At 38.8% G+C, this 15511-nt stretch overlaps 1 protein-coding gene across 1 annotated transcript in view; it reads left to right on the top strand.

Moving 5' to 3' along the window:
- tmprss3a (transmembrane serine protease 3a) overlaps window positions 1-15511 on the top strand; it is a 153342-nt gene that overhangs the window by 91141 nt on the left and 46690 nt on the right. The window contains exons 5-6 of the mRNA XM_059029761.1: window positions 54-177; window positions 12618-12743. Of these exons, the coding sequence (XP_058885744.1) occupies window positions 54-177; window positions 12618-12743 (250 nt within the window). The remainder of the gene's footprint in view (window positions 1-53; window positions 178-12617; window positions 12744-15511) is intronic.

The raw sequence follows: 15511 nt of genomic DNA on the forward strand, positions 1-15511 counted from the left end.
TCTTAATGAAGAACATTTGTTTGTCATTTTGCTTGTATCGCTTTGTTTACCAGTCAGACTCAGTGGAAGAAATTCAGTGCTCCAGATTTATACTGGTGGATCATGGAAAACTGTTTGTTCAGAAGACTGGAATGAAACGTATGGAAATACAGCCTGCAGGCAGCTGGGATATTCCAGGTGAATTGAACAAAAAATAACAATAGTTTTAGTATTGCATCACTGATGTACACTGCATTGTTGTCACACTACCTATTAATGTAAGATCAGCACAGGTTGAAAACTGGATTGTCATTACAATCATCTTTTTTAACTTGTGCTTATAAACACTTTATGATTTAATGTAGATTGATAAATTAATTCTCAAATTAATTTATATAAAAATTAATTGTATTAACTAGTTGAAAAAAAATTAAGTTAATCCAAAATGTCATTTGGCTAAGACTTTTAACGCCTTAAATTCACTTAAACTAAAATCATTCAACAAAGATAAGATTATATAATCACACATTTAATACATTGCTGAAAGTTGCTGGAATGTGATTTCTTCAGAGAGGATAATGTTCATAACAGACATTAGAAAATGGATTGGAGATTTCCTTGAAACTGATTGGTCAATACATCTCTGATAGATAAATCTCAAGAGCCTTCCCCTGTCATCTCCATCCAGACTATCCCTATCTACAGACATCCTTTTCCAATTCATTTCAATTTTGCGCTCAGGATGTTTCAACCGATTTGATGACCTGGTGATGGAAGCTACGTGCCTGTCAGCTTTCTTCGGATTTCTAAAGCCCGCCGCACACAGCCCGACCTCATCTCAATTGGCCGTACAGAATCTGGAAAACCAAAGATTATGAAGATTTTCAGTCGCGATGCCTTCAGATTTGAAGATTGAACATGTTGAATATTTTTCAGACGCAGTTCCATTCACATGCGATCAGTCTGTCTGTGTGCGGCGGTTGCCAACCAAGACCGATTAGTCATAAGGGTGTCAACCAATGATGAAGCAGATTTAAGTGACGTAACTTGTCATACAAGATGGCAAAATATTGACAGCTTTAGTTCCACAGGTAAAAATACGTTAGTCTTGAATTGATCTGAGTGTCCCGAATTCAAAAATACTAGATATGTGCTCATTTGAATAGTTTTTTTACTAATCAAAAGTAAATTATCAGTTTACCTTTTTTATCATCAATCTACTAGCAGCCTATATTTTCTTACTGCTAAAACAGAAGTAACTGGTGTGTCGATCTCCAATAGGTCACAAATCACAGGCCCCTAGATCCACACACTGCGAAAAAAATGCCAAAGTCAAATAAAAATCAACAGATTGGATTTTATTTACCACAGGCTACAGTGTAGTAGATAAACTATACAAAAAGTCAAACACTGCCTGAAACATTTGCATGGTGTAAATGGTCAATAGCTAAATTAATAGGCTAAGCGCTTCTTTTGGTTGCCTAGCGGCGCTGTCTCCGCCGTCTAATCAGCATACGATGCCATGCATAATATGAGGGTCGCTATGTTGGGCTAAGTTAAAAAAAAAAAATGTGTACAGGGCAGTATTAATTAAATTTGCATACATAGTAATCACCAGTATCTAGCTGTGGTCAGTATTTCAGTCTTAGCAGTGTGCGACACCCATTCAGGAAAAACTAAATTGTGAGAGGAGGGTTTCACATAGCTCATTTTACTAACCATCTCTCTCTTTGTCCTCATTTCTCCCTATTACCTGTTTTATGTTGCGCATTGGCACGTGGTCTTTTTTTTGTCTTCACAGGTGCGGCTCTTGCGGGAGCCAGTGGTCCATTCTTTTGGGGGGTTAGTGAATCTCACTTCCTTGGCTTCGAGTCAGCCACAGCTACTCATGCCTTCGTTAAAAGGGGGGTCCTCACCACAGCGAGTCAGAGGGGACCACCGGCGACACTGTCCTTTTGCAGCTCATGCGCTATTTTCTTGTCTCACCCAGACTCTATTGTTTCTCTCTCACTGTACCAGTAAGAGCTGTAGTCATCTACAATACTTGAATACTAAAATCCAAATACTAACAAACTCTAACTTTCAGATACCCCTGCGGGCGCACTCCAGTGCCTGGCCTTGGAGGGTGGCTTCTGGAGACAGGGATTCTCTTTCCTTCCTTCTTTCCAGGTCTGGTCCACGAGGCAGCACCTCCAGGATTCTCCACAGAGTCAGAGGATTTCTATGTTTTTCAGGGGGCCTGGGGTTCCATGAGGCCGACCTCCGCAGTACGAGGTTCTTGTGGTATAGAGTCCGGACCCCGTCCTTTGCCCTGGCCTGCAGGCCATTAACAGCTCAAACTTTCCCTGGCCAACAGGCCATTAACAGTTCAAAACAAGCACTCCTGGCACACAGGCCATCATCATTCCTTCAAGGCTAAGCCTAAATACTAACCCATATTCTTCAAACCGCCCTTGCTCCCGCCCGTGAACTGCTTGTTGAAAGAAAATCTTCATTCTTGTACAGGCTCTCTGAATGTTGTCTATCAATGTAGACTATTCTACTTCCTCACTGTCCTATCTATCTATTTAAATTTAGTATAGCAAATAAAGTAAAAATAAAAAAAAAACATTTTAAAAATCGAGAATAGTGTTTGCTGTCAGCGGCAGTACGGTAACCACAATAGCAACTGAATTCAGTCGATTCCTTTCAGCAACTTTATTTTAGTATATTAAAGTAACAACACAGGCACAGTGCTTCTCTAAATCCAAGAAGGAGGCTTTGACTTTTTTGAAAACATGCTGTGAACAAGTTACTGAATAAACAGCACAATCAGGATTAACACATACTGTAGACAACTAGATATTTAATTAATAAAACTTCTAAAAAAATGCATTTAGCTAATAAATGTTAGGACAGTAACTTAAATACTGAAACTTACACAAATACACAAGTCAAATCCAATTTAAAAAATAATAAGTTAGCTGTACTTTTATTCTTTACATGTTTTGCAAACAGTTCAGAAACCTTGTTCGGTTTTGTATATCAGGTACAGGAACTGAAGAACTGCTCCATGTAAGTAGAAACTTTTTTTTAATTACAGTCGGCGCCACTTTATCGGGACACCTTGGGAGAAGTAAAAATATCCAGAATAAGCAGCTGTCCCAATTACATGAGGCATTTAATATGACCTTTGTCATACTTTTTTGTTTCTAAATGAAAAGAAGAAGAATGAAATCACATCATATTATGATGACATTTTAAATACATAATTTAAAAAAGGCAGTTGTTTTTTTATTCCTAAACAAATTAATTGCTGTTTTTTTATTTCTATCTGAAATGGAAAAGAATGAAATCATATCTTACCACAAGGCTACGCACCTGCAATGTTGACAAGTCAACTTTCTTTGCAACAGCACACTGAGAAACCACAGGAAACACAATTTATGCAAGTCACAGCGTAATCACGTACTCACTGCACTGTGCTACGCAAACCTGTCTTGCTCTGTAAAGTGATCTCCATTCATCATTTGAAAATACTGTATGCCAAAGAAATAGGCTGTGTGGTCCAGTGGTTAAAGAAAAGGACTTGTAACTAGGAGGTCCCCGGTTCAAATTCCACCTCAGCCACTGACTCATTGTGTGACCCTGAGCAAGTCACTTAACCTCCTTGTGCTCCGTCTTTCGGGTGAGACGTAATTGTAAGTGACTCTGCAGCTGATGCATAGTTCACACACCCTAGTCTCTGTAAGTCGCCTTGGATAAAGGCGTCTGCTAAATAAACAAATAATAATAATAATAATAATAAAATGAAGTGACATCCCAATTAAATGACATAAATAGCATTGGGAAGAACCGTCTCCTAGAGTTGTATCCCATTTAAGCAGAAATTCCAATTATCAGTATCCCAATTAGATGGCGCCGACTATCCTGTCTGTATTTAATACCGGTATTTAAATTATATCTAGAGTTTCTGGTTTTAGGAGTTTATTTCTGACGAATGTACCTGCCTTTTAATTTTGTTTTTTGCCGACTGCATGGGCAACAGTGATTTTTCATGGCTGGCTACGTCCCTACGTTTTAGTTTGGAATTTTATACAAATGTTAGTTTCGGTTTGGGAAAATCATAATTGTTGCATTCCTAGCTGAGTATTTTGAAAAGTAGATCAGTATGGACTTCCAGACAGACAGCCTTCACATATTCCTAGATATGTGAAATAGAGGATGTGTGAAACATCTCCACTTTATCAAAGTCTTTCTTCCCCAGCAGGGAACAGAATGCTTGGTTTGTACAGATGAAACATTTGCAACTTGACTGGAGATATTCAGAAAAAAGGGTAGGAGGCACTTTTTTTCCAAACAGAAAGGGGTGGATATATGTAAAAATGGTATTGCCAAGCCATATTGTCTGTTTATTCATTGGGATTTCAAGAACCGCACTGGTGGTGGTTCTAGGATCAGTTAGCTAATAGGAACTCAGCCACTACTGATTGAGTAGAATGTCTTCCTCATTTTGTAATGCTCTTTCATGTTCTTGTGTTCTTTGAATTATATTTATTATTAGTCTGTCTTAAGCATTATCATTAGGCTTGCTACTATTCGATTTTATTATTTTTGCGAAATCGATGATTAATATCAACGTTTCTTTTAGAAAGAATTTACTGGGGTTTTTTCCGATCTTTATTTTTCAATTCAAGCAGAGAATGGGTGAAATCGACTTTTATGCTTTTTTTAAAAAAAAAAAGGACTTTTATGCCACTGAGAAATGTCTCATTTAGCAAAGCCCCTTTGTCGTATTCAACATGCAACAAACCATAATTACCAACATTCTAATTGAAATAACGTTTGGTCACAGTGGAGCTATACCTTGTAAAGATAAAGATCCTACACAAATTAAAAAAATGTCTCAAATAAACCGTAGAAAATGCAGCATCTAAAAGTGTATTACATAAACGTATAGCATACACTTGAGTAAAAATAATATGCACAGAACAAAACATTAGATAGTTGAACAGAACTAACTTGCACTTATTATTCGGAGTCTCCTGCTTCAGCACAGCTGGACTAACTGAAAAGCAAGGCAGACAGGCCCGCTTCGTCCTGCTGCGGAGACTTCTGCCGTCGATCAGGGTATTGTGCACAATACTCGTAAAGTGTTTTCCTTTTGCGCCACATTTTCAAATCAAACTAGTAACTGTCACTGTATATACCTGTAATAGCAAACGCTTACCTACACCTTAACCTGCTAATTTCAAAGTAGGCGCTTTGAATGACAGGCTATAGCTGGCAAATGAAAGTGCACAGTCGGTATTTGATTGACAGTCATTTAGACAAAGCCTAATTATCATGGACAACCCTCCTGAACCCGAGGTACTATGTATTTTCAAGTTCAAATTATTTCTATAACAAGACAGAACTGTAGAATGAATGGAGACCTGCAAAATGTATGCTAGTAAGTACAACATCCTTTACAGTCAGCCAGACATCCATCATTTGTTATGTAAAGTGGGTGTTATAGCTACATTTAATATTCTAATTATTAAGGAATTTAATTATTATTCATTACAATATACAGTATAACTACTTTGTGTTGTCATCCTCTGAAAATAACATTTATATGCTATAACAAATAGGCTATTAATTCCCCTTTGATTCCAACTCTGGCCTGAGGTTAATATAAATAAGCAAGCTTGCAACTGAAACTATTCCGTTTGTTTAAATAAATAATGATTTATTCATATAAAATGGCAAAACAAACAATAACAGTATTCCAGTAATTAGTCAAAACAACTTATAGAATTGCTTATAAGAGATTCTTAAATTCCATGCAATTACAATGAGGGCTCTTCCCTAGTTCCCCATAAACAAACAATCAAAAAGCAAACATTAAGTTTTGGTTCTTGAAAAGCAAAACTTCATTCCTGAAATATTTGATTTTGTATCTAAGGTATTTTTCAGTACTATAGAATTACATATAAGACATTCTCTAAAATGACTTTGCAATGAATACTATATTACCAAAATTATAAAAGTTTTATAGTTTCCTAAGGAGACATCAAATTATACTGGAAACAATCACTTTAGAGGTACCTTAATTATTTCTAGAACAGCTTCTTAAAGTAACACATATATGATAAGATATTTGTTATTTAATCACATGCATGCACAGATTTCAAATCTATATCATGGCTCACCTCTGTTTTTAGGTACCTTAATAAGCATTAACCTTATGTAGTACTTGCGTGAAGTTTCCGTTGTATAGTTAGTGGACTCTAAAACAAACCCACAATGCTGAAAACACTATTCAGAAGCCCCGAAAACGGGAATCTCATCATGGAGCCGGCCAAGAACGCTGCCTGTGGATGCAGCCTGCACATGTGTGTCCCTTACTCATACTCCTGCTGAAAGCCCCTTCCAACTGCCCCCCACTCACCATGCACCCTGCTCCTACCACACTTGTATGGCATAGTGTCAGCTGTGCCCTTATACCTGAGTGTGGAATTAACAGGTGAGTGGCATGAAAAGGAAAGGGAGCCTTTGGAGAATGCAACTACAGGGATATTGAGCCCTTGGGCACTGCGGCCCTTTGCCAATATTGCTGAGGATAGGGCAATTAGCTAAACGCATGGAATGGCAACATTCACGCTTATTGCACACACACACACACACACATTATATATATATTGTAACACGATTCGCACTCACTCGGGTTCGTGCCCCTTTAAAAATACGACCCAGCACACAGAAATGGGTTTTCTTGCGCGGTTACGCAAATTTTTTTTAATAAAGACAAAACAAAACAAATACACAAAATAAACACCTAGCTCTGTACGAGCACTAACTTACACACGGGAACACCCTTCCTAACACGGGACAGCTAAGCTGTTTTCCCGACTTTTCACAAACCACAAACTTAAACCCCAGATTTGACACCGCACTTACTTTTCTCTCTGGCTACTCGGAGACAGAGCACCTCTTCTGCCTCCTTCTACTCAGCCGCCCCCAGCAGACTGCCTGCTCTCCTTTTAAATCCCCTAATAAAGCCCAGGTGTGGATAATCATTACTAATAAAACAATTAACAAATCAATTAGAAAATTAAATAAAACAACAAAGCAATACAAAACGGTGCATTCTCACATGTTTTTCTTTTGCAGGGAGGTTTTAACCCCCTCCCTGCCGTCTCTCACAACCCGCTATATTACAATATATATATATATATATATATATATATATATATATATATATATATATTCAGTAGCCTAGCCTACTACTGTATAAGCAGTGTCTCTTGATATTGAAATCTATGTGAATGCAAGGTAAGGAGGTGCAAACTGTTGCTTGATCAATCTAGGGTTGATATACTGCTGTATGTGTCTATTAAAGTAAAGCTTTTCTGTATTATACAGGTAGTTGATACCTGCTGTACTCTTGATTCTGTTTTGGGAGTTATTCTTTCAGAACCAAGAAATTCGCACATAAAGGCCATTTGCGACATACATAACCATCTGCGCGGTGTGCAAACCTTTCCAATATCTGGGCCTACATGTGTTCCCACTGCATGTGTTCCCACAACTTTAGTCAAATCTTATTTTTGTCACGCGCTTGGCTAGTTGTACCTTTTTTCATGAACGCCTGTGTTTGGCCTTAGGCTCAACTGTAATTAATCAGCACCCCAATGGACGGAGGTAAATCTAAAGCCAACTGGCCCCATAATCCCCAAGACACTTTAGACAGGACAAATTTTGTAAAATTGACCCTTAACTGAAAGAAATGTGTTAAACCTTTGCTACATTGATAGTGTTGCTTAATTACTGTGAGGCAGCATGACGATACAATAGTGAAATGTACGTTGAATCTTTTTATTTACATTATTATTTTATATGGGAGCTCAGATATGTAGAATAAAATGCAGAACAACTAGAGAGACTAAATATTAGTTGACTTTGGCACACAGCGCAGATCAACTGCACTTATTGCAACTTCAAAAAAAAAATCTGTTTCCTGCCAGTCAGCTCGCAACTCCTAGGTCTTTTTCATAGTTCCCTTCTTCAATTTCAGTATCTCCCATATTATATTTATAATGCACATTTTTATTGCCTGCATGCAGTACTTTACACTTTTCTCTATTAAATGTCATTTGCCATGTGTCTGCCCAGTTCTGAATGCTGTCTAGATCATTTTGAATGACCTTTGCTGCTGCAACAGTGTTTGCCACTCCTCCTATTTTTGTGTCGTCTGCAAATTTAACAAGTTTGCTTACTATGCCAGAATCTAAGTCATTAAGAACATAAGAACATAAGAAAGTTTACAAACGAGAGGAGGCCATTCAGCCCATCTTGCTCATTTGGTTGTTAGTAGCTTATTGATCCCAGAATCTCATCAAGCAGCTTCTTGAAGGATCCCAGGGTGTCAGCTTCAACAACATTACTGGGGAGTTGGTTCCAGACCCTCACAATTCTCTGTGTAAAAAAGTGCCTCCTATTTTCTGTTCTGAATGCCCCTTTATCTAATCTCCGTTTGTGAACCCTGGTCCTCGTTTCTTTTTTCAGGTCAAAAAGTCCCCCGAGTCAACATTGTCTATACCTTTTAGGATTTGAATGCTTGAATCAGATCACCACGTAGTCTTCTTTGTTCAAGACTGAATAGATTCAATTCTTTTAGCCTGTCTGCATACGACATGCCTTTTAAACCCGGGATAATTCTGGTTGCTCTTCTTTGCACTCTTTCTAGAGCAGCAATATCCTTTTTGTAATCAGGCAATATCTTGCCTGATTACAATCAGGCAATATCTTGCCTGACTGAGGAGATCCAAACGAAGTGGGTCGAAAACCATATTCTCCTGGGCCACTTGGAAGCCACTAGGAGAACTGACGCTTTTTCTAACCTGACTTTTCCTAGAAAAGCCGGGAGCAGCCGTATAGGCGGGAAAACGTACAAAAACGCTTTGGGCCATTCGTGCGCTACGGTGTCTACACCGAGTGGACCGCCTAAGCAGTGGAGGGAGTACCACAGGGGGCAATGTGTCATCTCTGCGCCTTCCCCATCCATTCCCAAATGCGCTCCACCATCTGAGGGTGGAGTCGCCACTCCGACATACGGGCTGCTCCTGGAGAGGAGGTCCCGCTGCCCAGTTCACAGCTCGTGAAATGTGCGTTGCCCGCAGGGACAGCAGGTTCCTCTGAGCCCATATCAATAACTTTGAAAGCTATGCAATGCAACCCCGGGGATCGTAGGCCTCCCTGGTGGTTGACATACGCTACTACTGTTGTGCTGTCCGTCCGGATCAGCATGTGTACTGCTCAGCACTGGGAGGAAGTGTTGGAGAGCAAGGAATACCGCTTGCAACTCCAGCATGTTCACATGCAGGGATGTCCAGCGGTCCGCGGACACCTCTGCCTTGACCGCTCCCCAACCCAGGTTGCCTTTTAAACCCGGGATAATTCTGGTCGCTCTTCTTTGCACTCTTTCTAGAGCAGCAATATCCTTTTTGTAACGAGTTGACCAGAACTGAACACAATATTCTAGGTGAGGTCTTACTAATGCATTGTAGAGTTTTAACATTACTTCCCTTGATTTAAATTCAACACTTCTCACAGTATATCCAAGCATCTTGTTAGCCTTTTTTATAGCTTCCCCACATTGTCTAGATGAAGACATTTCTGAGTCAACATAACTTCATAGTTCCCTTCTTCAATTTCACTATCTCCCATATGATATTTATAATACACATTTTTATTGCCCGCATGCAATACTTTACACTTTTCTCTATTAAATTTCATTTGCCATGTGTCTGCCCAGTTCTGAATGCTGTCTAGGCACTCCGCGCATAAAATAATATTAAACTGCGATGAGAAAGTTTTCATTGAAAGAAAGTTGTCATTGTTTTTAGAAAGCCTTATGTCTTAAATAAAACTAGACTTGAGGTTGTTGTCTTACTATATGACATGTTTTGAGTTCACACCTCATTACTGCAGACTGGATGAGCGCAAAGTATGACTTTAGACTTCGGAAAGTTGGTGGCTTTAAGTAGCAGTAGTGCATCAAAATCCATTTTGGTCCGGGATAAATACATATGGGTGACATAGAGGGGTTCCCGACTGAGAATCAACTTTGCCTCAGTGGCCCCGTAGCATACAACGCAAACAGACTCAGAATCGTTCATTTTTTCTTTTAAATTTTCTTTGTGTGCTGCATACACTTTATGGAGATATTATCTGAGTGTGTCACTGTTAGGCACAACTCAACAATTTTGTTATTAAAAAACGTTGTAATATTTTATTGACCAGTCGTCGTATGTTCACTACACTAATGGCTTCCACTTATTCAAACGTGTTGACAGTGCGTGTTTCTCCATTTTCTGTGCTCTTTTTAAACAATCCTGTGATTGACATGCTTGTTAGCTAATTGTTTAGCCTGAACTTCAAGTTTGATTTTCTTGTTTTTGTGTACTGCGCTGTCAAGATGCTTGTCAATAGTACCTTTTCTTAGATGATCCAAAAACATTACAAGTTTTATTTGTCAGCTGTCTGCATTTTTAATGTTAAGCATACACTGCAAACTAATACATCAACAATATCTAAACAACCATTTTAAACCATTCCCGCCTCGCATGTTACGTCATTGTACAGTATGAGGAATTCACCAATCATGAAGTTAGTATTTGTTTGACCTTGTTGCTGTAGTAACCAAATGCACGGAATTGACGCCGGAATGTGTACAGCCACTGTAGCGCTGCTTCTACTTGATAAAAGTATGAAATGAACAGGGAGGTGAAGAGTAGTATAAAATATTGTAAAGAAAAGAAAATGCATATTTTTCACGGTAGGCAGTCAAATACACGATTTCTGTGAAATTTGTGGGGCCCTAAATATAAGGCTAGAATGATCTGTGCTCAATATGTATCTAGTTATTACCTCCACCTGACACGGCCCTAGTAACGTTTGCCTGGTCCGAAATACTCTTTCCCTGACTGTTACTGTCACTCTCCTGTGCAGCTCTTCTGCTGGTTCTGTGACACCGCCTGGTTTCAGTAAGCGGTATTTTTAACACATGCTGAGGCACCTAGTAAAGTTAGCGCCATTAAGTGAATAGGGTTTGCATATCAGATACCTCCCAAGTGGCATTTTGTGACATAATTTGCATACATTTCCTCAAATTGACTTTATTTTCCACGCACTATGGTTGCCTTCTCCTCCAAAATCACAGATCCACAAACTCTTCACTACCTCGCCTCCTTCCCCACCCAGCCCCTGTCCTCTGCTCACCCACTCCTCATCACCCTCAGCAACCCCTACTATTCTACCCTCGTTCTCCTCCTTCTTGCCCCTCGGGCTCTGATCTTTGCTTACTGCTCCAGAGCCATTAACCCACCACGTGTGCTCTGGACCCCCAACCCACTCGCCAGACTGCTGCCCCTGCCCTACTCCCTTTGATTTCCTTTCTTCTCAACACCTCTCTGGCTGTTTCCCCTCTGTCTTCAAACAGTCCTGCATCGACCCCCATCTAAAAAAGCCCCCCCTTGATCCCTCATCCATCCAGAACTGCTCCATAACTTGCCGTATTCCTGCTCTTAATTATAACTACTTCCTGTATTTTGTATTTGACTTTATTCTTATAGATATCTGTATTCACGTTTCTTGTAATTGATTTTATTTAAAATCATTCTCATCCATTCATTGTACTTACTATGTGCTCATACTGGACTTCACTCGTATAAGCAAATAGTTTTAATATAAGTTTACTGCTCTCAGTCGAACCCACTCTTACATGTAATTATTTACTGTATTCTATATTTTTTGCTCTTATTTGAATTTGATCTTTTGCTACTGATTTTATTAAACTTTATAACTGCTTTTATCTGTAATGTGATATTCTGAAATGTGATACTTTACAATGTGATATTTTGTAATGTGATACTGTACTGTAATATTTTGTAACAATTGTAAGTCGCCCTGGATAATAAATAATAATACAAAGCATGTAGTAAAGGGGCTTACTGCGTGCCAAACACGTTGCCACTGTTTAATGAATGAGGCCCCAAGTCTTTTCAAAATTATTCCAATTACTATAGTAGCTGCTGAAACATATTTACTGCACACAGGCACCTTCTTAAAATTGCTTAAAATAATCAGAAATAATACATTTTCCAGTGTGTGTGTGGCACGTTTTGCTGTCAATTAGAATTGACAATCTAAAAATTGCTTGTGTAGATTACTTATCTGTCTGTATGGTTAAAATAAGGCAGTATGACCTACTATTTACTCTCTGAAAACCCACCTCTCGAGCTATAAGCAGCTCTGAAGGAAGTTTTCAAATGGCACAGGCAGCTCAGCGTTCTATTTTTCATAAAAGTAGCCTACTCCGTAAAATCAACAAAATCTAAATTTATTTATACCGTAAAACAAACAATTTGACAACAAACAGTATTGTGAATTATTAGCAACTGCTGCCTCCAGCATGTTTACATGTGTTGTAGACATTGCATTCAAATACTATTCACATTGAAGGACTTTTTTTGTTTTAAAAACAGCATGTTATCTATTTTACTTAGGTACAGCTACACAAAATGTACCAGGGAAATCCCAGACTTCTGTGCCAGTATTCCAGTTATACAAACAAAGCTTTAACTAATATGAACTTTATATTTTTATTTTCACAGATATGGAAATTCCAGTTCCCTTCTTGTATCTGAGATTGAGTACCAGTTCCAAAAGGACCTAATATCAATCAGTTTAAGCCAGCCTCCTGGCCATATTTTCAAGATTCACAATGTGACACATATAAGGTAAGGCCACATCATTAAGCCCAGCAAGACAGCAGGTTATCATTTGATTTGTTTGTTATGAATAAGTTAAAGTTTAATTCATTCATAAACCCTTGAGACAGTATCCACCTATCTGGTTTTAAGAGCTTTTCATGTGATGTTCATGATAATGGTCGACCACTTATGATAAAATATGCATATTTGCACCCCTTTAGGATATATATTTTTGTAAATCTGCGGGCTCTGTCACCACCACCTTTTCAATCTTATTAACCATTTGAGACATTAGAGATGTGACCTAATATGGGCTGCATATTCAGACTTGATCATGGGTATCATACAATTAAGCATTAAGACATGACAACGTGTGTGATTAACATGAGATAATCACACCCCTTAGGGTGTTATGAGGAACAATGTTTTATAATGATATTTGATTGTTTTGTTTTATTTTCTGAATGTCTTAATGTCTCAGTACCATTGAGAAAATACTGTGGTGGAGAAAGTCTGGATGCTACTGAGAACAGAAAGTTTACCATTTACTTTCAGTCTTTCTTGCACAACATCCACATCATACAGGATCTATGAAAATAACATTGAAGCACAAAATAGCTGACACCACTAAATAGAAATGTGAGAAGAGCTCTTTCTAAATCTAGCGAAACTAGCTGTAGCATGTACTGTTTTTGTTATCGATCTAAATGTTAGTTACTTTCCTACTTTAGCAGTTGTAGATTGATCGATTTAGTACTTCTAGCATTACAAAGCCATTCAGTCTGCTAAAATTGATCATGAGGGATCGATCATTTTGAACAAAGTTCCATTCCCTTTAACATCTTGGCTACCGAATATAAAACTTCATTCAAAATTATTTTGTCTACTGTACGGGATCCAATCCAGCACTCTTGTCTTGTGTCAGTTTTAATACGGCCTAACTAAATTTAAATGTTAATTTCAATATTTTATTTATAAACATTTTGGAAAAACAGGAAATGGTGGTATGCATCGCAAAAATGTTAAACTTACAAATACATAGGTCATCAGTACTCAGGTAAATTGAAAGCATTGCTTTAAATTGATTTTTTTTGTATGTGTTCATAGAATTGTAGTGCGGCAGTTGGTTGTCCACCAGAGATTAATCCACCCCTTTCTAGAATGTTGCTAGCCAATCAGTATGCTCCCTCAAAGCATGCAGTTGCATAAGAATAGTTAACCCTTCAATTGAGTCATTTTTTTCAAAACTCCTGTTGGCGTACTGTCAAAGCCTCATCTCAAACAGGCCTGCAGGAAGCCTTTTGAAAATGACGCCCCCATACCACGTGACTCAATAGCAATTACGTCATTGAATGCAGTTATTTTTAAATGATTTTCCCTGCCAAGCAATGTAAATGGTTTTTTTTTTCAGTGGAAAACACAAGTTGAAAAGTTTACGTTTAAGTGTTCAAAGTTATAGATTGCACCATTTTTTACTAAAAGGGGAAAAAAGCCTGTTATGTTTATTGCTAGATATATTGATATGATGTATATTTTCAATTTAGAAAAAAAGACATGCAAACTTTGTACTGCAGCAAAAGTTCAGTTAACATAGTACTTTGTTACAAATAATTACTCTACAAAAATATTAAGAACAAAAAATTGAAACTTTAATATAAATTGGGTACTTTGTCAAATGGTTTGTCCAGTGCCTGGTATATACTGTGTCGTTCTTTATTTGAAGTCTTCAACAGTGAATTTGCCGAAGACATGAAGGTGGGGCTTTAAGCCTTCTATAAACTCGTTGACAGCTTCCACTAGGTCCAAATTGTCTGTCAGTCTTGTTTTTTTTTCTTACTTTAGAGGGACCAATTATTATTTTTATTTATTTATCCCCCAATTTGGAATGTCCAATTATGTTTTTCTCCTCACCGCAGCAAGTCCCCACACAGCATGGACGTTCTGAGGGCGTGTGAGCGTCCTCCGACCTAACAAGCCTAAAGCCAAAATAGCTTTTGCACAGAACAATCCACAGCAGAGCTGGGCGGGCTACCAATCCTGGAGAACAGAGCTCAACCCTGCTTTTTATCCACTCTGAATGTGCATGGTGTCTGGCCAGTAGGGTTTGCTGTTGCGAGATGAGGAGAAGGAATCTCTGCCCGTTTACCATCCCTCACCCCGGGAACGTCCGAGCCAATGTGATGCCCCCTTCAGAGTCCCCAGCAAAGTTCAGCTTCTTTGCACAACTCGGAAGCGAACTGGCGCCGTCCAACCTGCGTGACTCATCCTGCACTCCCAGCGGCAGCGCTTTAACTGGATGAGCCACTCGGGGACCCTTGAGGATGTGAAGAAGCATTAGGTGATTCAGACGGGCTAGGCTTGTGGTTGTACACACTGAAAGACCATTCGCTGACTGCATTTGTGGCAGGTGTCACAAGTATCAACTGCATCAAAACCTTGACGTTTGAGAAAAATTCTGGTTCAGCCTGAGACAGATTCTTCATGAAGTCAATTACATCTCTGAGTAGTGCAATGTCTTTTTTCATCGCAAAGTTTGCAGCAAAGGTTTTTTAGTTGCAAAGGAGATGCATCCATATCACCAGTATACAAATTGCTGAAATTCCTCTTCGCATTCTTCACCCCAGATGGTCTTTAAGATCCGTTGTTCCAGTTTAGCATGTGTCCAATATCCAGGCTGCTCAAAACGCTCTTCAAATGCAAGATGTAACAACATTGAATGTCATGAAGTAGACTTGGCGGTAGTGGTTTGCTGGCACAGTGCCTTCCTCTTTTGGAAAGCTGTGGTTCACCCACGT

The sequence above is a fragment of the Acipenser ruthenus genome, chromosome 9 (genome assembly GCF_902713425.1).
Source record: "Acipenser ruthenus chromosome 9, fAciRut3.2 maternal haplotype, whole genome shotgun sequence".
NCBI lineage: Eukaryota > Metazoa > Chordata > Actinopteri > Acipenseriformes > Acipenseridae > Acipenser > Acipenser ruthenus.